This window comes from Anopheles merus, chromosome 2R (genome assembly GCF_017562075.2).
Source record: "Anopheles merus strain MAF chromosome 2R, AmerM5.1, whole genome shotgun sequence".
NCBI lineage: Eukaryota > Metazoa > Arthropoda > Insecta > Diptera > Culicidae > Anopheles > Anopheles merus.
Genome location: NC_054082.1, coordinates 39,704,377 through 39,728,177, shown reverse-complemented (window position 1 = coordinate 39,728,177; position 23,801 = coordinate 39,704,377). Strand labels below are relative to the sequence as shown.

The 23,801-nt window shown below is 43.5% G+C and overlaps 1 protein-coding gene across 12 annotated transcripts in view; it reads left to right on the top strand.

The window, feature by feature from the left end:
* Nucleotides 1-23,801, top strand: part of LOC121603531 (cadherin-87A) — a 133,932-nt gene that overhangs the window by 81,772 nt on the left and 28,359 nt on the right. For all 12 annotated transcript variants that reach the window (XM_041932379.1, XM_041932385.1, XM_041932374.1 and 9 more), the window contains one exon: nucleotides 14,353-14,558. In XM_041932379.1, coding sequence (XP_041788313.1) covers nucleotides 14,353-14,558 — 206 coding nt within the window. The remainder of the gene's footprint in view (nucleotides 1-14,352; nucleotides 14,559-23,801) is intronic.

The following is a 23,801-nucleotide window of genomic DNA, read 5'->3' as shown; positions in this document are numbered from 1 at the left end:
TCTTCTTCGGATGTACGGATATGCGGATTGATTTCTACTCACGTCTGGTTTGCCTAGCGGTCAAAATGAAAGCGAGCGTTTTTATTTAATTTCCGATGCGCGGTAGTGCAGCTATTCGGTTCGGTACGATTTCCAAATCAAGCCAATTGCTTGCATGCGGTGTAACTCAAGTGTGGTGTGTTAGTGCAACTACACACCTGTGGTGTGGTGCAGCTTGCGTACGAGGTACGCCACAAGTATACCCATCAGTGATAAATAGCTCAGCCAGTAAGTGTCTTAGACAATCTTTTCCCTGGAATCCTCACTAAACAACAAGAACAAGAACTTGTTTGAATATAAGTACTATTTATTTATATTGTACTGTACTCAAATACTGTAGGAAATTAGCCATAGATGACAATGAAGTTAGTTGCCCAATCCCAATGACTAACTACATTTCGTGAGCAGTGCAAGATAGTGTATGCTAGAAGTAGCGAGAGAGAGAGAGAGAGAGAGAGAGAGAGAGAGAGAGAGAGAGAGAGCATGCCAACCATTACGAAGACCAACTTTCTTGTGTGTAATATAGTTTCCGCTTCCGGATTGATTCCAACCTTCGTTTGCCGGTGGTACCGCTGGAAGCACTGTACCGATCGCTTTCTAGAAACTTTAAGTGCCTCCTGTCTCCGCTAAGACACACTGGACGGAAATGGAAGCAAACGGTGCAAAGTTGGCCGGTTTAATGTATGTATCTGTCTTTCTCTTTTTCTCTTTATTCCGGGCGCTTGCAGCTAGTTTGTGACTGTGCGCATACAAAAGCGTCGATCACAGACACTGTCCGGCCTTTAGCTGTCGTGTGGTGAATGCAAACAGAGGGCAAATATTCAGATTCTAATTTCCTGCTTTTCTATCGCAGACTACAAAGATGTGTTTCATCCGGCGCAAAGCACAGAAAAGTTCAATTCTTAGAACTTTCCTCTACTGGAAGTTGACGAAAGTTTGCCAGTGAATGCGTGTAGATGATCTTTAGAACGGGACACATTCGCATCTGGAAATTCATGAGTGTTTTCGTTTCATTTTGAGTTTGGGTGGTGCACCTTATAACGCGACAGCCTGTGCTGTAGTAGACTACACTTCAAATGACAGTTTAAATGGAACAAAATTGCCATGACGTTTTTAATGGAATATATTTATTTGTAAATTTCTTGTCTCTTTTCCTGTTGGAAGGCACAACATCTAGTGGTTACTTTTAAAAAGAAAATAAGCTATGCTTCGAAAAACCGCCTGACGGTCCTGTGTTGTAAACCTTTTATTAACAATTCATTGGTCGCTTAATCTAGGATCCGGTAAAAATGTTCATCAATATTCATCGCATCAGCACATCGCCCATGAATCAAACATTCTTTACCGTACCTTTCTTTTGCTGGATCCATGTTTCCCATGGCCTAAGTCCCAACCGACGAATATATACGTGCACATGTGTGCGTGTATGAATTGGAAGCAATTTCCTACAGCCTCCGCTCGTGGATGTGCAGAGCCTATTCGAACGACGTGAAATCTGTCTCATTAATTCAGTGGATCTCCTATTCGGTTTCCCATCTCGGCTAGCCGAAAAACGAACATAAGAAAGGCAAGCCCAATCAGGCTCCATTTCTTGCTTGCGCCCCATTTTGCCTGTTGATGGTTCTGTGCGTCACAATTGAAGAAATTTGTACAACAGTGTTGAAAGCAATGGGAAAGAAAAGTAGAAAGTAAAACACATCATTAGCACGATCAAAAGGCAAACAATGTGTAACGTTTGTCGTCCAGGCCAGAATTATATAACTGTGTATTTGTGTGCGTGTGTGTATGTGTGGATTCTGCGCAACTTTTCAAGCGTGCCTTTCCTTCTCGCGTACTAATGGTTTCGCCCCGGACGGCTAAATGGCTCTCGAATGCACGGCATGACAGAAAGCAAACAAAACACTTGCAGGGACGGTGAACATATCACACACATACATATCAGCTTGTGGGGCAGCATGTATATATATATTTTTTTTTCGAGTGGCACCCGAAACAAAAGATCAACAAGAAGAGGGTGGGATAAAAAAGAAAAGATGGCGCTTGCTAAAAGACGTCTTACAAAAGCGATGGGCGATACACAGCGTTCAAGTGGATTGGAAAATGTTTTCTCATGGTGTTTCCCAATCAGCGTGCGACGTATGGTCGTGAAGAAACTGACGCTACGATTGAAATGATCTTAGCCGTTGCGTGCTGTTTGTGCTACATGTGAGTGTGTGTTGATAAATCCCTATAAATAGTAAAACAAAAATGGAATCCAATCGAGTAAGAGACTTGACACAGGAGTTGTCTTCAGCACCGCTGTTTGATTGGCTTTGTTTATGCCGGCTACATTTGATGTATTTTTTTGTTTTCTAACCGAATGAACGCCATGGAGACTTTTGAACTATAGCCAATAAGTAAAAGATGTCTAATGTAATATGTTTTCCTATTCATCGTGTAATTGCACACACTATCTGAGGGGTTGGGGGGGGGGGGGGGGGGGGTTCAATGTCAACACAGTGCCGGAAAGTTCAGATTAATCAGCTAAAAGCAGCAGTTTCGGAAGGTGAGGTGTAAGTCAATTGAACTTTGCACCTTAGCCGCAGCCGAATCGTTCCGGCGCGTATCGTCACGGAACGCTGGCACCAGGTTCGCATTCAATTATCACCCAAGCCGTAAATTGGTGCGACGTTTTGTTTTTACGACGGCGCGAATGTGCCCCATGCGCCAGCGTGGCGCACACCGGAAAGAGCAATAAATTCCGAACATCCTTTACGGCAACCAGCCAACCAGCCAGCCAGCCAGCAGGCACCTGCGTTGCTGTGTTCCTTGCTGTTTACCTCGGGGTTGCTTCTCGTCAAAACCGTCCCGAGCCGTCCGTAACATTTTTCCAACCCCGTACGCTCTTTAGCTTTGGACCCGATGAACCGAAATGAACCGACAGAATGATTGGTTTTTCAGATCGATGAGCAACCCCCCCCCCCCCCCCCATGCCTTTCTCGCCAGAAAGGTGCGGGCAAAGTTATGGTCATGATTTCGTGAAGTTTATCCACACGAAAAATAATAACACTTTTCCCAAGACGATCGTTGACGTTCGATTTGCACTCTCGATGGGATGGGACAACGTAACGAAGGTAGGTGAGTGGGTGGGTTGGGTAAACGAGTGATGGTTTCCGTTCATTCTTTTGGCTTTTTTTCTTTCTTCTTTTCCATTCGGATCCATCAGAACAGTGCAGTGGCAGAAGGTTTGGCACCACCGCGCCACGGCTAATGTCAAATAATGTCACCAGCGTGCTGGCAATCTGTCGCCGATCGCACATGGAACTTTTGGCAGTAAACTTTAACCATTAAATCGAGACCGAACTTCGTACCAGACGGCAGCTGGTTTGTATGGGTGTATGGGTGTGTGTGTGTGTGTGTGTGTGTGTGTGTGTGTGTGTGTGTGTGTGTGTGTGGAGGCTGTATGGCTTAGGGTCGCTTTTTATCTGGCTGTCCCATTTCGCCAGCGTCGTAAATTTGTTAACATACAACAGCGAATGGGCACAGGTGTCTGAGTGCTTGCGTATAAACGGGTGCCTTGTTTATTAGCCGTGTTACTGCTCGGTAATAGTTATTGCGTTATCTGTCGCTAAGACTTGTTTGCCTATGCGATAATCCTATACGCGTTTCTTGACCTTCAATGTGAGTTTATGGAATTCAATTGGCTGCGGAGAGACTGTATAAAATATTTTTTGAATAATATATTCTAGTCTTGTTAATTTTTGTTTGGCAAATGTGTGAGCTTGTTTATTTCCTGAGTGATATTCACAGTTGTGACAAAGAATAAATCAATCGACTCATACTCCTCTCACATTAGAATCAAAACTTTATTGACAACTTATAAATAAATATCATCACCGACAAGCGCGTTTGGCAAACGTGCAGCTGTACCATTATGAAAAGGAAAGCATTCTCTTTTCCACCACAACACCATGCCAGAGAATGTAGCCGAAGATCTTATAAAAAAATCAAGATTCAAGCATCCATACAGGATGAGTATGGACGGATAAGATAAGGTCAACTTTCTAGCGAGCAGTGCAAAACAAGCGGAAAAGGTAACATGAGAAGTTGCCAAAGTTTTTCTCATTAAAAGTCGGCCTCGGACCGGAAGGAGGCCGGAAAGGGGTGGTAAAAGTTTTCTTCCTCCCGTTTGATTCCGAGTGCGCCGGGAAAAGAAAGCTTTTGACGTTCGCGGCGCTCGGCGTAGGCTTAAACGTTAAGAGCTAAAATATGAGCAGCACATGGAAAGCCGCGAAAAACTCGTTGAGCTCGTTGGCTTTGAACTCAAATATTTGGTTTCGTGGTGGTACGTTTTGTTGTTGTCGTGTATATTTTTCTCGCTCCCCTTTCATGCGTACAAAGTTGTTCCGACTGATTGGCTCACCTTATTATTATTATTATTTTTTCTGTGTATGTTTCAAAAGTTAGGAAAGAAGTTTTGGTGTTTTTATTGAACTTGGTAGACGAAATGTGGAGCATTATTGAGGCATGCCGGGCAAGGGAAGAAACATGTATATATCATCAAAGCTCCTTAAACGAGAAGTTTGGCGTTCAATATACCGTTTAATGTTTTCTGTTACATGGAATCGTTTCATACGCGTGTCACGAAGCGTGCACGGAAAGGTAAGGATGGAGTGGTGAAGGTAAAGGTGTGTGTGTGTGTCTGTGGAGTTGCTGAACAAGGCGTATATTTTGGGGTCAAAGGTAATACGTTCCCCCAAACGCGTTTGCTTGCGGCCTTTCCACCGTGGTATCCGTCCAGTCACGGCAGTGAAAAATTCCTTCGCATAAATTGTATGCCATGCGAAATATTGCCGTCTTCACCCTCTTATACACTTTTTGTGGTGCCTCCGTCACAGCGAACACCGAGTGTACATGTGTGCTGGTAATGGGAACACTCAAGCCGGTGGCAGAAGCTGTCGCTGTAGTACCATAGTCGTAGAGGTGAAGTGCTGTTGTACGAACATTTTTCTTCAATTTTCCTACGCCGGTCGGGATAGTGGAACGAACGGATGACGGAACGGAGAACGGAGAACAGGGCAAATGGAGAGGAGTCATTTACATGGGATCAAAGTTATGCAAAAAATATTACGCTTCCTTGCAAATTACCTTCCTCGCGCGCATACGGTGACCTTTTTTCCATTTCGGACCGTCATTGCGTTCGTTGGCATAAGTCAACATACAGACTCATACACATGCGCAAACACATGCGATGTAAGATAACTTACCTTCCTTAGGGTTTGAGGAGCATAAGAGCTAATTGTTTGCCTCAACGCACACTGAAGGATGTGACTCTCTTGGGGGAAACTTTTGCTAGAGTCGTTTAAGCAGTTTTGGTTCAACTTTTTTGAAGCAGTTTTGTACCGATTGGAAGAAAAGGCAATTTTTGAATTCAAAGAGGATGTCGGATGATGTAAAGTGCCCAGACGACTTATTTTATGGTGGATGAGTTTCTTTTCAATGGATGTAGTGTGCAAATGTTTCTGTTTAGGTGTGTGTTAGAAGCATGAGCAAACATGAATAACATGAGATGGGAAATAATTTAATGATAATTCACTAAAAAAACTGTGAAAAATAGTGCTCAAAGGTAAATATGAGATGCAATGGAGGCGCATGGTTACTAAAGGATTTTTTTTCATTGAAAGCATTGTTTGTTACACATAACTTCCGATTTATTTTCATAATATCTTATTCGGGAACAGAAATGGAACAAGTTCAACATATTTTAATTGCAGCAACATTGTTGCAACGCAACAATTGATGACCGGGTTCAACAGCACTTACGAAAGTGGAAGCTTTTCATGCTGTGGAACATCATCACAAGTACTGTAAAGGGCCGACTTATATCGTGATTTTTTTTTTAACTTTTTATCTGAAGAGTGAGAGAGAAAAACGAGTTTGTGTGAGGGAGACCAAAAAAACCAACGCAGATGTGTGTACTCTGGCTCCGTTATTGTTGTTGTCGGTGCCATATTCCGTTAAGTACCGCCTGCAGCTAAGTGGTGTTAAAATAAACTGCATACAGAGTGATAACCGAAAGGAAGCGAAGATGAAAAAAGCACATAATTTACTACATTTCGACCAACGCGTTTGCAAGCGCAAGTGCAAACAAGTGGAATAAAATCACCCAAAACACACAAATACGCCAAAACACACATTCTACGTGGTTGAAGAACTTCCTCGAAAGTGATATAAAAAAGAAATCATACATACATTCACACGCGCGCATACACGTTGGAGATAATAAAAAAAGAGTTTCACACTAACGCCAACACACACACATGCGCGTATACACATCCCAGGGACATGTCCTACCCATGCCGAGCAGACTTGTCCGGCAATGGAGACGCCTGGTCGCGGGTAAATTCGGAGAACATGTTCGGAAGTGTTTTTTTTTGTTCGTTTTATCATGGCATCCATTCACTTAAAAGGGTAGTGTGTTGGATGGTAGAGTAAAACAAAAAAAAAAGAAACTGAAATTGCACGTCACTGTTCTTATTTCACGTTCGGTAACGAGTGTGCCCGTGAAAAGTGTTCCCGCTTTCTTATTTCTCGGTGGCCGTTACCGTGGCAACGGCGTTCCGTTCCGCTCCACACAACATAGCTTTAGTTTGGGGTTCGCTCAGCTCGAAATATGATGTCTTCCTTGGATGGTACACTTTATTTTCAGTTCGAAGTACTGTATCCGGTGCCAAGTGGAACTTATTTTTGGTGGCGAAACGCGAAAGAAAAGAGCCTCCCCCCCGGCATACCGGTGCCCGCAAGATAGGTGCAGATGTTTGTGATGGGAGTTTTTGCACTTTCGTCCATTTGGCGAGATGTTGCACAGAGAAGAGGTGGCAGAAATGCTGTACCAACCGTTTCGGTAATAGAAGTACGATGCTTTCGCGACCGTAGACGGGATCGGCAAGCAAGCAAGCAAGTAGCACGAGTGTGAGAGCAGGATCGAGGCTGCTCTGGTGCAGTGTCGGGATGACAGAATGGAATGAAATTAATAATTTCGTTCGTACATTATTCGCTTCGTACTGCGCGACGAACAAAACGATTATCTGGATGGCTGTGCTGGGGGTATGATTTATTGTCTGCATTCCTGCCGGCAGAAATGCTTTTCTCGCAACAATCCAAGCACATAACCAATTAATAGGCTTTCAATGTGATGTGCCATTGCTGCTGTTGGTTCTCGTGAGCTTCTTGCGATATGGTAGAATATTTAAGGAGGTTTTATTGCTCGCGAAGCTTGAGCTGGTTTTCAATTTGTGAAAAATCTTTAGTTTTCGTCATCACTATCAAAGATTCACGAGACAATTAATGTTATGATTGCCTTGACAATACAAAAAATCAATTCCGTTATTCTAAAAGTATGAATGTATGTATCTAACTTCAAACTCAATAATTATCTGTATATATTGATTTTTTCAATTCCTTATAAAAAACATAAATGTTAAATTTTTTTTACAATTTAACGAAGTCTTTTGCAAAACGAATTCGTTTTGCTTAGAATCAGGTAAACAAGTATCTACTGTTATTTAATAATTGCGATTGCCAAACAAAAGTATTCCGAAATAGAAAAGTAAACAAAAATACTTACAATTATCTTTCTTATGCTGCAAACATCAAATGGAGATGATTGCCACTCATTTGTTTGATAATGAGAATTATTGATGAAATATGTTCTCAGTAGTAACCATTAGGTTTAGTGGTTAATCTAATACTATAGTAAGATAAAATTGTGTATTTCTGGCACAATTCATATTAACAGGATGTCAAATTTTCATTTTAAACAATTCATGACGGGTAATTGTTTGATATTTGATGGAGGGAATGGAATTGTTACAATAATCCTTATTCTTCCCACATACCATTCAACAATTGCTACAATTCAACATTTAAAATTGAATGATACCCCTATCAATTTGAGTGATATCATCAAAAAACAGATTACCAATCGATTATGGCAACTAAATAATTCACAAATGAAATTAAATTAATATTAACGATATTATTATTATTATTATGTAGTAATGCTCTTAGAGGGTTTCACACAATATCTCGAAACCGAGCGACACTTTTACAAAGCATTCTTAAGCAATGCCACGAATATGGTGATATCTCGATTCATAGGATGCAATGCTGAATCTGCAACGCTTATACTGCGCAAGAATCAACTTTGTATGTTGGTTTTTTATGGTTTGTTGCAAAACATAAAAATAAACTTGCATAAAGTTGCCTTAGAAAGCACAGCTTAACGACCGCTTTTACTGTACGCTTAGTGTTCACTTTCCGCATCGTACGCGCTTGCTCCACGTGCAGAAAAAGTAGTATGATATAAATGGCAATAGTTACACGGACTTACATTGGCAAAAGGATGGTTCGTGGAAACGGTTGCGACATTTACAAATGAGCTCGGCTCTGATTTAGTGGCTCAGCCCGTGGCTTCCCATTAGCACGGCTTGCGCTCAATCATACGGCAGGGGACGGAGCACGTACCGTAGGCTTTACGTCCACCCGCTCGTTTCATTTTGGATTGATTCATGCCAGTGAGTTAAGCCAGTGGAAAAATCGACGTACCGCGACGACTGCGGTGGTGCGAAGCTGGAGCCGATCGGTCCTACCTGGATGCTGTTTTGCGCTACCGCATACTTCCCAAGGTGATCGAAAGGAACGAATCATTGGCCACCGGATGAATGCAAACGCCGCACGCAAACATTAGACCCGGCACGGAACCCCGAGGAGCTAACCGATGAGTAAAAGATTTATGATCCTCAGCCCGTCGGTTCTCGGTTCACTCCAGTCTCATCTCGCTCGCCGGCACTGTGAATTGATTTCGGCAATGAGTCTTCCGCGCGTCTGCCATAAATGTGACCGTGTGTATGTGTGTCGTTTTTGTGTGTGCTTTTTTCCGCGTCCAATCTGTACCGAATGTTACCGCCGGCTATGTGCAAGAATCAAATTAATGTGCCATGAAAGGACAGCAGCCGACCGGGGTGAGGAAGGAAAGTGAAGATTGAAACACGAGAATATTATGTGTCTTTCGGTGAGATAAGGCTTCCGTTTATCACACGATGTTCAACATGCTGCGTAGCCCTATTTTCTCATTCATTCCCTGTGCAGCACGTGTTAGATTTGTCGGCACAGATTTGTCGGCACGGCACAGTCGTGTGTGGTATATTGCTTGTATGTGTGTCTCGGTGTGTTTGCGCTGGCATTTTTTTTTTCTGCACAAACGACGCTTTCATTAAACTGCACAACCATGAGCAGCTGCCGTTTATGGCCTATAACGACTCCAAAGTTACACCCAATTTTTATCACATTACCACACCGCTCCAGTGCGTTTCGCGCAAACCGATGCTAATATCGTTATGTCGCTCGCGCAAAGAGTGGGCTGAGCATGGCGTGTGCACGTGTCACATACAAATTGAACATTGTTTTTACCCTTGTTTGATCCCACGCTGCCACTTTACAGCGGATGTGTGTGTGTTTATGCACGTTTTTTTTGTACCGTATCCACAACGAAGTTTTTCACAATTCTAAACCTTGCTTCCAGAGTTACACCTCTTCGCATATGGTTTCAAGCGTGGACGCTGGGTGCGGAGGTCGTGTAAATCAAATTCCAATTGCCTCGGCCACGTGGCAGTCAAAGAAAGAGGAGGGAGAAACAAAAGAATGAAGAAGAAAATATACAACGGAGAGTAACACACACACACACACACACACACACACACACACACACACACACACACACACACACACAAAACGGAAGGCACACAGAGCTTGAAGCCTCAACCCCACGCTGGGTTGGTGTTTACGAAGGCGCTACTGCTCGAACGGAAGCCAAAACTGCAATAACCATCTGTCATAATTTGGCTGAAATTAATTCCTTCCCTTCCCGGCTCGGACTAGACGGTACAGGGGTGCTGTTTGCCCCAATCGGTACATCGGGATGCCTGTGCCATTCATATGTTTTTGGCCTCACTTTTCGACATTATCGTCATCATCAGCATCATCATCATCGTCGGCAGCAGCAGCGGCTTCATGCTTCGCCTGGGTAGCACCTCGTACAGGAGCGCCGTATAGAGATGATTTTCTTAGGCCACACTTTTTGTTTGGTCTCTCTCCTTCCCCTCACCATTCGTCTCGGCGCTTTTGCCCTAGCCAATTTCCACACCGGAGCCATATAAGGTAATAATAATACGATAATAATAATTGGCACCGAACTAACCTTGCCGCCAGGCGTCTTATCGTAATGTGGGCCTCCTATCGAGCACACAATCAGTGCACATCGCCACACCAAAACGGTACCGTTTTTTTGTGTATGTGTGTACCGGCATTCCCGTTTGGGTTTTCCTTACCATTTGCCAAAGAATGGAACCCACACTAGTTTCTTTTTTGCAGCTGGTTGGTTGAGTGTATGCTGCGGGCGTTCGCAAACGACACCAACCTCCAGGGAAACACTGGCTCGGGGTTTCTTTCGTTCGTTCAATCGTTGAAAGTGAAGGGTCGAATTCCAGCGTGAGTCTCACGTCGCGCTATGCACACGATCCGATGGAGAAGGGCAGGGTTGGGAATCTATATGGAAATAACTGAAAACAAGCTGGGCGGAAGGATCGTAAGGGTCGCGCTACATTCTAGTGATTTCAAACCACATTTATTTTTATTTTATTTCTTCTCCTACCGCACGCCGTACCGTCCGTCGACCTTGCGGTGTTTCAGGTCGTTTTCCGTTCTTCCTTTTCGGTAAGGTAGAGCTTTTGTCAGGTTAAACGTACTGATATGTGCACGTGTATGTGTGTGTGTGTACTGAACGTTTCATCCCTGGGAGAAGGTGGTATTGAATCTTGGGAGGAATAAATATGGTAGTTGTATCCATGCGTTTCTGGCAACGGTTCGGATGGATGTAAACAAACATACGAAGGCATGGATAATGGTCACATTTCTCTTCTTTACCGGAAAAACAAACAACCAATCGATGGCAATGGAGGCTGGAGGCTAGGTAATAAATAAACTACAACACCACGAACGCTTTCCAGCCGATGGATATTATGGTAGAGGATGTTTCGTGATACTTTGTTAAGCTCCAATGACACATATCTCACCGAGTAGAGGCAAGGTAAAATTGTCCACATGAAAATTATAGAATTGTTTATAAAAGTTTCTCCATCATTGAGCTGCATGTAAGAGATTTAAGCTCCTAATGACAGAGAATCTCTTTCCAGCAAATCATTTCCACTCAATTCTCCCAAAAGGCCTATTGTAAATGTTGTTTTTTTTGTTGTTGTTGTTGCTCGATCTGATGTCGACATGATGAAGCGTGCTCATTATTTCTTGTTAAATTTTCAATCAACAGAAGGGATCACAAAGGTTCTACAACAGCACACCTACTCCTGAAACGGAAGGGTATTTTTAGACCTTTTCTCATTCTTTTATCAAAATGTTACTTTTAACGTTCCTGGATCAGACTATTTTTTTTGGACTGATGAAAAGTTAAATAGGGTGTCCAGCAATCTCTCTTTCAGCTGTGCTGTTTTTTGTGTGTAGTATTCTCACATAGTCCTGGCTAATATGTATAGTTTTTGCGTCTCAGCAATGAATTTTTATTTGTTACTTGGAAGTTTTAGAGCGTGTTGGGCTGGATTTGTTAAACATTTCCATCTCTCGAAGGAGTAATCAATTGCTGTAGTTGCAAAATGCCTGTCTTACGTTCTCACATTGATCAGAGTTACCAATTATACTGATGTAAGGAAATTCACACATTCAATGGATTTGTTACCGGATAATGCTAGAGTGTGCTTGGTTTTTGTGGAAAGTAAATAGAACTATACTTTGTGTATTTACTTGCTTAGTTACTAACTCACTTATAAGGAAATAATTAAATCCTTGAAAGACAAGTGTGATAATATAATTATTTGGTTGATTTCTACATACGAATATTGTCATGAAACGGCAAATATAATTTCAAAAATTTTATCCATTTAGTATTTACATGAGAACGTTTAAAAAGTTCTCATGTAAATACTAAATTTGGAAGTGTATGCAAGTGTTAAACAAATAAATATCCCATTCGTTTTCTTACTATATAGCCTCTTTTATTTATTTGATGCAAGTACAGTATTTTGGCCTTTTGCATAGGTTAGTGAGTAAGATGTCGTGGAATATCATTTAGGTACAATATTTTGGATTAGGGGTACACATTGAAAAATCTAATCACAAAAATGTATTTGATGTATTTGATTGCCAGTTCAAAGGCATGTTTTTGTATAATATTAATCTGGGAAGTGAACAAAGCCCTTATATATGTTTAATAAATGTTCGTTGGGGCTTGCCTTTTTCTTCAAAGCTTTATCGCACTCAATGTGAATTTTATTGTACATCACAAGAATGTATGCAACGCATCCAATCGCGTTTTTTATGGATGAAAGACAACATCGTTCTCAACTGTAGTCTGCTTGTTTGCGTACGAACGGAACATCCTGGGCCCATTCCATAAACTACCCCAAAAGCTACCTTCACATCGATGAAACAGTTCTCGGAAAATCGAACGTCCAAAGGAAGCTACTTTGTAGCAGTAGCGAGCAGCAAGTAATAGCCTTACAGGACATGTTATCAATCGTGACAGCGAAGCACAACATTGCTTTTTGCAACGATCGCACAAACCATCCATTCACCAGGGTTCATGTTTCTACACCTTTCGACCAGGAAGCTCGGCATACCAACGAGCGAGAAGCAGAGAAGCACGTTGTGGTCTGTGCCGAGCAATGCAAAATTATGGCTGCTGGCACTAACGACCGAGTTCGATGGAGGTTCGGTCGGACCGGCTTCATTCTAATGAACGCTCACGCCCACCTACTGTACGACCTTGGCTACCTTTTGACTCGGTCCAATCATCGGTCCCATGGTCAACCAGCTTCTCGAAGGATAGCTTTTCCGGTTGGATAAGATGAAAAACTTACCATGCAGAAGACCTTGGGCAAAAGTTTCTCCTTACAGTGGTATCTAACGCTTTGATACGGAAATGGTTTTTCTTGCAACCTTTGCAGGAACAGTGGGGTGGGACGAATCAGACATTCAACCTTTTCCGCTTGTGGGAGCAAACGGACCCGTGCGGTGTGCTGCAGACCGTCCCCAAAGCGTTTCAGTAGTTTGCTGTGGTCCCGATGATGTTGGTTTTTCTCTCGAGATCTAAGACCCAGCCAGCGTCCCGGTATCTGCAGTGGAGCGAGCACCATCTTAACGCTGCACTCGTGGTTTATCTGGAATGCGAATGCTGAAACGAAGAGCACGCCAAACTTCACCAAACGGCGTGGAGCATCTGGACGAAAATTGCCATAATAAAAACATTTCGCTCGCCGGATCTGGTGGCGTGGTGAGACATGGGGCAAGCGAATCACTAGTTTCGTGTAATTTTTTCTCTCTTCTTCTTACCCTCCGTGGTGTCGCTTTCGCGCGAACTCAACACGTTGCGAACTGAAACACACAACTTTGCATTCCACCGCTCGGCATCTGTGAACAAGCTGCTGGTCCGTGGCAAGTTCTGTTGTTGGTGACGTGTACAGCACTCACACATACACACTTACGCCGTTTGCTGCTTGTCGCATTATGGGCGTCGGACTGTCCCGGCTGTCCCCTATCCTCTCTAGCGACGAGAGAAACCATTTCAGCTGCCGTAACGCTGGTGTAACAATTTTCTGCATAAAAGTTTTAGTTTTTCAATTTATTTTCCCATTACAAGCCGATGAAGATGAAGCGAGCGAACGTTGCGGTTATTTTCACATCAGCGTAAAAATGAAGTAAAATTGTTTTGCTCACATATGAGCATGCCCTAATGATGAAAAAGCACTTTGTACAGGGAGAGAGTGATAAAAAATGTGGACAAAAAAAAGCGCGCGTGGCCCCTTGTGTACCTAGTCCGTTAGATGAGTTTACCGAATTCATAGAGTACTTTTTTGTTTGTTCACCTCTTATTTAAGAAACGAGTCTTCCCCCATGCTTTGCTCTGTCTAGAAGGAGCAGTTAATAAATCTTTCTTTCCAGCACCTACCAGCCTGTGCTGGGTTGTCTTTTCGCTCTAATGTCTGTAATGGCTTTTCCGATTAACGCAAACCCATTTGGCAGGCATTATCTGGACGAATGAGTTATGACAGTGAAAGAAAGTTCGCCCACCTTCTTCATCGGGCTATAAATCGTTTAAAAACAAAATGGGATGTATAAAACACGTGTTAATTCCTCCCATTTCATCAATAACACACTTTCTCATCTTTGGTTCTCTTCCTCTCTCTCTCTCCCTCTCTCGTCGCTTAGGTCACTGCAACTTGCCACCGGTTTTCACGCAGGATATGAACAATCTCGCCCTTTCCGAGCGGACGCCGGTCGGGGCGGTGGTGTACAAGCTCGAAGGCTACGACCCGGAGGGCGGTAACGTTTCGTTCGGTTTGATCGGCTCAGATAACTTCATCGCCGATCCAATCTCGGGCGACGTGCAGGTGATCAAGGAGCTCGATCGCGAGGTAAGTACGGGCCGGACCGCGCATCATAGTTATACACCGATCGGCTAACACAGGGACAGGGACGGACAGGTGGTTTGAAGTGCAATTGCATTACGTGTATGAAAGCCAGCGAAGCAAAGAGACTAGAACGGGAATGGTTTGGCTTTCCTCGAAACTACTGCTGCTTCACCGTAAGGATACCGGCGGCAAAGATGACACCGACGTAGGTTAGCTAATGGCAAACGACATAAATCTTGCACGATTTCCAACCCACCCCAGACCGTGCGCGTACTCAGTGCACACTGACTGGGTAGGAATTATTACCCTTGGGCCGCAACCGTTCCCCGTGATGGTGAAAATGATGCAAACATATGTCCAGCCACACACGCACATTGCTGCGCTAGGTGGCATGGTAACGATATGAGTGGTTGAGCTTGCCGGGGATCATATACGTGATAAATTCTAGAGAATCGCTTCCATTGTTGCCTGTCGGCTGTGATAAGCGCAGCAGTGGTTAAATTTTGCTCTCTAACAACTAGCTGGAGAATGCATGAAGCATTGAAGAGTGATCAATTATGTTCGGGCTGTAAACAACACACAATGGTGAAGATTAATGCCGCATACATTACAGTGCATTGTCGTTGATTGGTGTGTTGTACAAAAGGTAGACAAAACTAAGCGAATGTTAAATTTGTGTGGAACACATATTTAGCATTGAATGTGAACGAAAATCTCTGTATCATCCTACTTAACAAAGTTAATAAGCTTAAATTTTCACAAAAGGGATTTTTCCTTTTCCTTCGAACCCGTTTCGGAGCTACGTTCCTAAAAACATTCTCGGCGAAAATCTACGGTAAAAGCTCATTCGCCTATAAGACGGACGGTGAGATAACAATAATAATGGTAATTATATTATGGAAACGAATGTACTGCATGCTTGAGTGGTCACACACGCGCACAAAAACAATTGAAAGGGTTTCAGCCCGAGCTGCAGTCCCAGGGAGAAGCGAAGTAATATCTTCCGAAACCACATTCGATGCAAACGGGTAAGAGAAGGACAGGAAAGGAGCGGAAATATTCCCTCTCTTCCAGCTAGGAAGTTTTACGTTCTTCCGGTATTGTTGCGTCAACATACCTAGGGCACAGGCATATAGGCTTACGCATCCGGTGTTGATGTGTGTTAGCCCGGGAACCTTGCGGCATATCCGAGGCAGAAGAATCTGACCTGGCAAAGAGCAACAGCCCGGCATGGGCAAGAATGGGCGTAAGAAATGTGACTGTGCGAGAAAATCTCAAACGACGATGCCTGGCCGGATTCCGACGGCCGTCGGTTTGGAAATAATGGGGGCTCCTCGGTAAACGAGCCCCGAGCATGAAAGACTTTGCCGCACAGCCAACCGAACGCAGTGGGAAGGGGGGACCGTAATTTACGATTCAATTGTGCCCTGTTGAGTGGAACGAATCCTTCCGAAGCTTTTCTCTCTTTAGCGCCCGGTAACACTGGTGCCATTTTGCAAACGGAACAACACAGGAAGATCTCACCCTCTGTACTGGTCTCGGATGGCTTTTAGAGCACCGCCAAACACGCTCACACACAGAGCGAATGCGTTACAAAAGGGCGAGCCAATGCCAGACGTTTGGCATTGAATTGGCCGTAGGTTATTTTATGAATTCAAAATGGTTCATTAATTACGCTTCGAGCGGGAGCCGCAGACCCCTTCTCCCGACCTCAAACGCATCGGTAAGCTTTCGGCTTTCCCTCCCTTTGGTGCCGGTTGGCAGGAATGGCAGGCGATAAGAGCTATCAGATTGACAATAAAATGTAATCCTTATGGAAGCTTTACCGCATGCGTTCCGTTTACCGCGCACCGTTCGCGCGTTCAGCCGTACGTAAGCCGCTTCGCCTGCTAAATACGGGGACCCTCGACCGAGCACGGCTATTGAGCGATCAAATCGGATTTAGGCGTGTGGAGGCATGCGACTTTTTTCTCTCGCTCTCCTTGTGCGCTTGTGCTTCGTTCGTTTGAAGATCGTAAAGCACTTTATATCCACCATCACACGGTCGGGCGAAATAATTGTCCTTTCCTTTTCTTTGCCCGAGGGGTCGATGGCTGCCTGATGGCACTCGCGGTGCAGGTTAGCCGTCAAGCATATCAACACACCACCGCGCAACAATGAAAGTCATGCATAATTCTCAATTAGATTCAAAGTAGATCTTCTCGGAAAACATTTGCTTTTCATCTTGCCGTAAGTAAAGCGGCATTTGATGTAAAATGTCAGTACACGTGCTGTAACTAACCCCCCTGTACTCACCGTTGCCGTTCAGTTACGCCGCCTCGCCTGGCTCGGTAATGAACACTTTCCAGGAATGTTTGCTAATCGCTGACCGGGGTCACATTGTGCACAGCTCCCTTTGCGCTGTGCAGTTCTGGGAAATCCCATCCAGCCGAACACCCAACGGCCACCGGTGTGTCGAACGTCTTGTTTACTGGTGTCTCGGACGTTTAGGTAGGGCACGACTGGTGTCGGTGATGCTTGGTTGCCATGGTGCACAGCCGGGTGCTGTCACACGCGGTACGCTCCAGTAGCTGCAGCATTGCACAAAACAAACACAGCACAGACTGACACAGACCGGCGTCGGCATCTTCATTAAACGCTGAAGGCATTTTGTCCGTGCCCGCTTTGGTAGGCAACATGGAAATTAAAGGAATATGCATATTACTGGACTGTTCCAACGTTAGAGCGAAGTACAAACAATTGCGTATGAAATATTCATAGTAAATTGGAACAATTTTGAGCACGGCTAAGGTATGCGTTTGTTCAGAGTGGAATGTAAGCTGAACCTTTGTGCAAAAGGCACGCATTGAAATGGATGCACAATAAGACGACACACTAAGTGGTAGCAGGTGTACAAACATCCACACAAACACAGACGAAGGTTTGGAGGAAAAGGTAGCTTCTTGGGTCAAATGAGATAACGAGGGCTGTGAGAAATATGATCTCTGGTCCAGTGAAGTAGGCTTAAGATATTTTAATGTCTTTGAATGTCGATATTTGCATTTTATAATGGTGTTGGCTTCGTCATTGGCATGTTGTGCACAAAATGTTATCAGGTAGATTTGCGTTAGTACTATTGTTGTTTACTATTTAATTTCAGATTGTGTTGGAAAAATGTTACAAAATTAGATAATGTTCAACCGATTGAAAAGGGATTAGGGTAACTGTACCAGTATTCGGCAGTGTACCTGTTTTCGGCCGGGTAACAAAAACCGTGTAATTACGCAAAAGTGCGTTGAAAATTGTATCAACATATATTTTTTAAATAGAGATATGCTCATTTGTTATTCATATACGAAGTTTCACATCATTTCCTTGCATATTTTTCAAAATATCAAACAAAATGTGCAGAGTTCAACATGTTTCGGCAGATTTGCTGTCAGCGAATAGTTGGGTAGGTTTCATTATTAAAAGGACCAGAGCACTAAAACGATGCAAGTGCGGTTTTTTTTTATAAAAGATTCTATGACTGCAGCAGTTATTCTAGCCCGCTAGGAATTTTAAAATCACGAAAAACAAGTAACTATTCACTTTAAATACCGCTGAAAATACGTACACGGTAAATGTTGATTTTTGACAGATAACTGCTGTGGGCGCCTGCCAAAACTTGAAACAATAACACACTTTTGATTTTGCTGAATATTCATGTATAACTTGATCAGAACACTACAATGCGTATGTCGACATATAAAACCACATTTCTTGTATCAAATATCACCAATTTCACTATAACTATTCCAATAACTTGAGAGAAAAATAATAATTTTGTGAGTCAGTCGGGGCCGTACTCAACAGCCGTCAGGCAGTCTCATTTCTCTAATACCTACTTTGTTTGAAACTCACGCCAAAGTGACTGTAAAAATTGCAAGCAAAATGATCAAAATGGACTGCATAAAATTAATAATTTAAGTACTTTTCAACACTAATCTTAGGAAAGTGAGAGTGTAAAATTGTTTTAAGCATGTTTGTCTACCTATTGGCATTAATTAAAATATTTACCGACCCGTATTCGCGTTGCCGAAAATAGGAGCACAGCCTGCCGAAAATAGGACCAAACTGCCGAAAATAGGAACAAAAACAGTATTTGCATTTTCATGAAGATCGCTAGAAAATGCATTTGAAACGGCAAATAAAAAATAGCACAACATAATACGATAGTTTATCGTTCAAAATAACGTCACTTTCATAAAAAATAATAAAAATTGTAAGAGTACGAACAGTTTTTGTGAAACTGCTGCACTAACCTGCCCAATACTGGTACATTTACCCTACTCATAAATACTTCTAAAAGTCCCTAAACGAAATGAACATTCGAAATGCATTTTGTTAAAGGCTCCAAAAAAACAAACCCCTATTTCAATTTGAAGTATTACACCACAAAACGTCCCACGCATGGCCTATCGAAATGATCGCAATGGAAGAGCATGCTTACGCTTTTGATTGAACCGGAAGGAAACAAAAAGTATTTCAGCACATGATGCAGCACTTCTCCCTTCTTCTGGAGCTGCACTTCCCCAGATGCTTTGAATTCGTTCGATTTCTTACCACCACGGTCCCATTGAACCTTGTGCACGTTCATTCCGGCATACAACCCAAACGGCTCGTAACCGCGTGGAAATCCGGCACAAGAAGAAAATGAGAATCGGAAGTGCATTTACCACCAGCTTCGTTTGACGCTTGATCTATATGCTAATTTTCTGCTCGTCTCTGTTGCGGATGGGGCTCCATGAGAGGATACGCAGCTGACGACGGAGTGAAGAAGCGACCGTGTGTGGTGATGGCTGGGGCAAACGACAGCAAGTACCATACGTATGCCACCACGGGACCGGATGATGTGTCGTTCAATACCGAGCGACTATAGAAAACGGGTGCAAATTAGGAATCCATTGAAGTGGGACATCTATCCCGAAACGGGACGATGGGTGTGCAGAGGGTATTGCGGAAAGTTTTACAAAGAGTTTGAGGTTTGAGGTTTCCGTGGTAAGCCGCTCGAATCGGATGGTAAAGTGTTTTCTTGACCATAGATTTGTGCGCTTAAGTCTGCGTTCCATTTGGGAGCTAAAGGGAGAGAGAGAAAGAGAACGAGAAATTGCATGTGTGAAGTTGGAACTGAATATTTGAAGTTTAATGAGAATCAAAACGCAATCAAGACGTTGAAGCGCGTAATGGTGATTTTTTTTTGCTTCAATATGTTTTATTGATCGCACAATTTCATAAAATATATCTTATTACATGTTTTTTAAATAATTTTTTTAATCGTTACATATAAGAATGCTCGAAAACCTTCGAACCCAATCTAAAAGACAACCCATTAAATACCACATGTAAATACTAAAAGCCTATCTTTCACAGAGAACTGTGCATCACCCATAACCTCATCCATTATTCTTATCCTAATCGCTGATGCGATGGGTATTACGCTATTGAGTTACCAGGTCATAACAAGAAAGATAACGAGAGTTCGCCGTGGAGAAACCATTTCGGGATGGAGTTAATCCTTCAATCCGCTAAGCGGAATTCCACCCTTCGATTGGCTGCGGTAAAGTATGCCTTCCCTACGCACCTTCTCCTCGTGTGAGAACCGGAGCTTCGTACAGACTTCAGCATCATTCAATCATGCTACAAGGGACCAGGAACAGCTCTAAATAATTGCTACCTTTTTCGTTTTCTCTTTCTCTCTCTCACACACGCACACACACGGTTGCTGTCTCAACCAGTCACCATGCACTCAGCAATGTGTTCTTTTTTTGTATAAGATTATCTAATGGAGTGAACCGTTTTTGTGCCCGTTCTAAGAACAATGTTTCTCTTTTGAAGCATTTATGTGTGCTCTTTTGCCGTACGTTTTGCCGTACAGGAGCATGGCAACCGTATCACACAACCAGGCGAAACAATGGCCAACTGAACACCCTTCAAAATGCTGAACAATGGTTCTGGTGGAAAATCGTTTCGCATCGTTCCTCTCTTGAACGTGTTACTTTGTTGGGAAAGCCTCAAAGGACACTCGGTTGTGCTTCGCTCAGGATGTTCGAGCCCCCCCCGGCTCTTGGCGCTAATCTTTCCTGTAGTGCATTCCGCGTGCGAGTCAGGCTAGGGAGCAAACAATACAAACGAACCAAAAAATGCACAAACACGTTCTTCCACGGAATCGGCCCTTCGTGGGAGGGAAGCTTCCGAGAAGCAAACGGCATGGGAATAGCGAATCCAAAGCGGATCCATCTAAAACAGGTCAGGAGGAACAATGGAACAGGAATCGCAGACTAAACTACATCGCCTAGGAAGAGCTGAGGAAATGAGCTGAGCAGTGCTGGATGAGGGGTTTGGTATCTATTTGGAATGTTTTGACGCAGCAGAGCAGCAACGCATTCCTGTCCACCTGGGGAAAACCCCTGGAATTTCTTCTCGAGGAATATTTGGGGAAAAACCCATCACGTCACTAACTGCGCGTTAGGACACCGACAGCGAGGCAAACGTCGTTGGTTGCGCAACCCGGGCGGTGGTTGAGTAGGGCGGGTGGGCGGAGACAGATTGCGCTTTGCTTTATGGGATTCCAGTAATCGGCATAGCATTTGCGCTGGATTTCTGTTGCACATGCCCGGGAAAAGATAAACTATGTATCTGTGAAAGCTAAAGTAACGAAATTTAAAGCACCAAGCAATCGGGCAATGCACCATTAATCATAGGATGGAATTAAAAGGTGTGTTGGGTGTTTTATTCTGGATAATGTATTATTTCTCCATTTTATAAGGAGTTGGTAATCGCGCATAGTATAATCGAGATTAAACAGCTTAATAGAGTTGGTAATAGGAAGCTTTAGGAAAAGTTTTTCAAATGATATAACAATCTACACTAGAAATAGAAAGCGCTAGAGGTACTTTGTTTGGTGGGTTTAGCTACTAAAGAAATAACTGAACAGTCACACTGAAATTTTCAATATGATACTTTTTCCTCACGTTCATGATTTGTTTAATGAGCAATTTATTTGAATTTGCAAGTTGCCCCTTGTAAATAACAAACTTCCTGGATGTTTATAAAATCACTTGAAAACATCCTTTCCACCTTGATAGTTTTTTTATGTTTGCTTCTCTTACTTCTGATGAATTAGTTTCCCTTTTCGGCATAATTCGATGAGAACACGACTAGATAGGGCACAACCTACATTCGGTAGCTTCTGATCCAGCAAGGAAAAGGCTAACCAGTGGGCGATACTTCCCAGAAGCCTGCTCCAAAGTTTGGTTCAGCGCTAGATTTACGTGATAATGCTTGTTTGGACCGTGAGCCGTGGGAATGTTGTTCCAATCCTTGCCACACGCGTACGTAGAATTGTATCGGTGAGCCCGCAAGGACTGTTGGTATCGGGGCGTCTCCATTCCCATCGTTATCGATCGCTTCAGTAGATGTTAGAACATTTCTCTTGGAAAAGGGGAGGATTTTATTTCCACCAACAAGCACTACTACCAGATCATTCACACACACACACACACACACACACACACACACACACACACCACACACACACACACACACACACACACACACACACACACCACTCGTAATCTCTTCTGAGGGTCAATTTTGGCGAGTGGATGATGCTAAAGCGAATACATGGGAGGGAAGAACAACTGGAACTGGATCAAAAAAGCAAAAGCAGCATCCATGTCTTCCCACACACACACACACACAAACACTCACACGCACACACTGCTTGTACTCAGGCACGACAAACAGTTCAATGGCACGAACGAATTCGATTCCGAACCGGGCTTTCAACCGAACCGGGCTTTCGAGCGAAGAAAGGATCAATAAATTGGAAAATAAAATTAATATCGACAACTCAGCATCCCGACTCGGCCGAAGTGTGAGCAGCATTTGGCGCTTACCCCGTTTGCCTCGACACACAGACAAATGTTCTTGTACCACTCGTGTGTGTTTCTAGTATCAGTAGGAACTGCCGGTGTGCGCACATCCGGAGCACCGACACTGAAAAATATCTTCACATGTTTTCACTTCGGTACGGTTCTTCTGACGAAAAGAATTTCCCACTCCAGCCCGATAGTACCGCCGTACCTTTTGCCCTTCGGTGTCCTTCGCTTCAGCAACAGCAGATTCCACTCCGTCAACCGATTTAGTGCAGCGAAATGTTGAACTTCGCTCGATGCTTCTTGTGATGTAAGTTTATAAAATTGATTAAATGGCTGAACGCTTTCGGTTTTGGAGTGGCTGGGGTACGAACCATGTTTGCTGTTGTACACTGGTCCGTCAGTCTAGCTGTAGGAATTTCGCCAACCATCGTGCCATAATCGAGTGATTGGACACAGGTAATTAAGTTATGGCTTGCAAAAATTGCCATCCAACACAAACACACAACCACACACACACACACCTTTACCACGCATCCTTTATCCAGATAAAAAGCGGTATAAAAATGTCCAATTTCGATGTCGATGTGCCGTGCCAAAGCACAACGATGGGATAAGTTTTCAGTGTGTGTGTGTGTTTTTTTTTAAGTTGGTGGAGGGCATTTGGCAAACGATAAATGTGAGACGACAGTGCCCCTGTATTCTTGAGGGCGCCAGTTTACGGCCGCCACTTTCACAGGCTAATGTTTGCCCTGAGGTCAACGCCGGCACTCGGCGAGCGAAAAAGCACGCTGAGTGAAAATTCAATATTGGATGGATAAATTTATTTAACTTCGCATCGGTGCCAACCGCCTGCTTCGTATCGTTCTGCGATGTGTTTTGCGACTGGTTTCGCATGAGTCATGGACGGGTTTTGCTGCATCTTTTGCCGTTGATATTAGTGCGCACCGTCGTGTAGTGGGTGAGAAAAAAATGAAAGCAACAATAAAAACTACCCGAAACACCGAAACCGAACAGAGACTGATGGGGAAAGAATTTTATGAATGGGTTTTTGTGTGCTGTTTTTGATTACCCGGCTTGGTGATGCTGGTGAACGTGAAAGTTTTCTAGTTTCTATCTCGTGTTTGATGATGATGATGATGATGATGCATACACCATTGCCATCGATGCACAGCAGACAGTGGGGGGCGATGCAGCATTGCGCGCCATTCTGTGTCATGTTTACGTTTTTTGTTGTTGTTGTTGACTACAATGAATAGGGACATCTACTACCTTTCATGATTTGCAAGTCAGTATCGGTAAAAGCGTTCTCGGCGCGTGAAAGTAAACACACACGCACACAAAAACT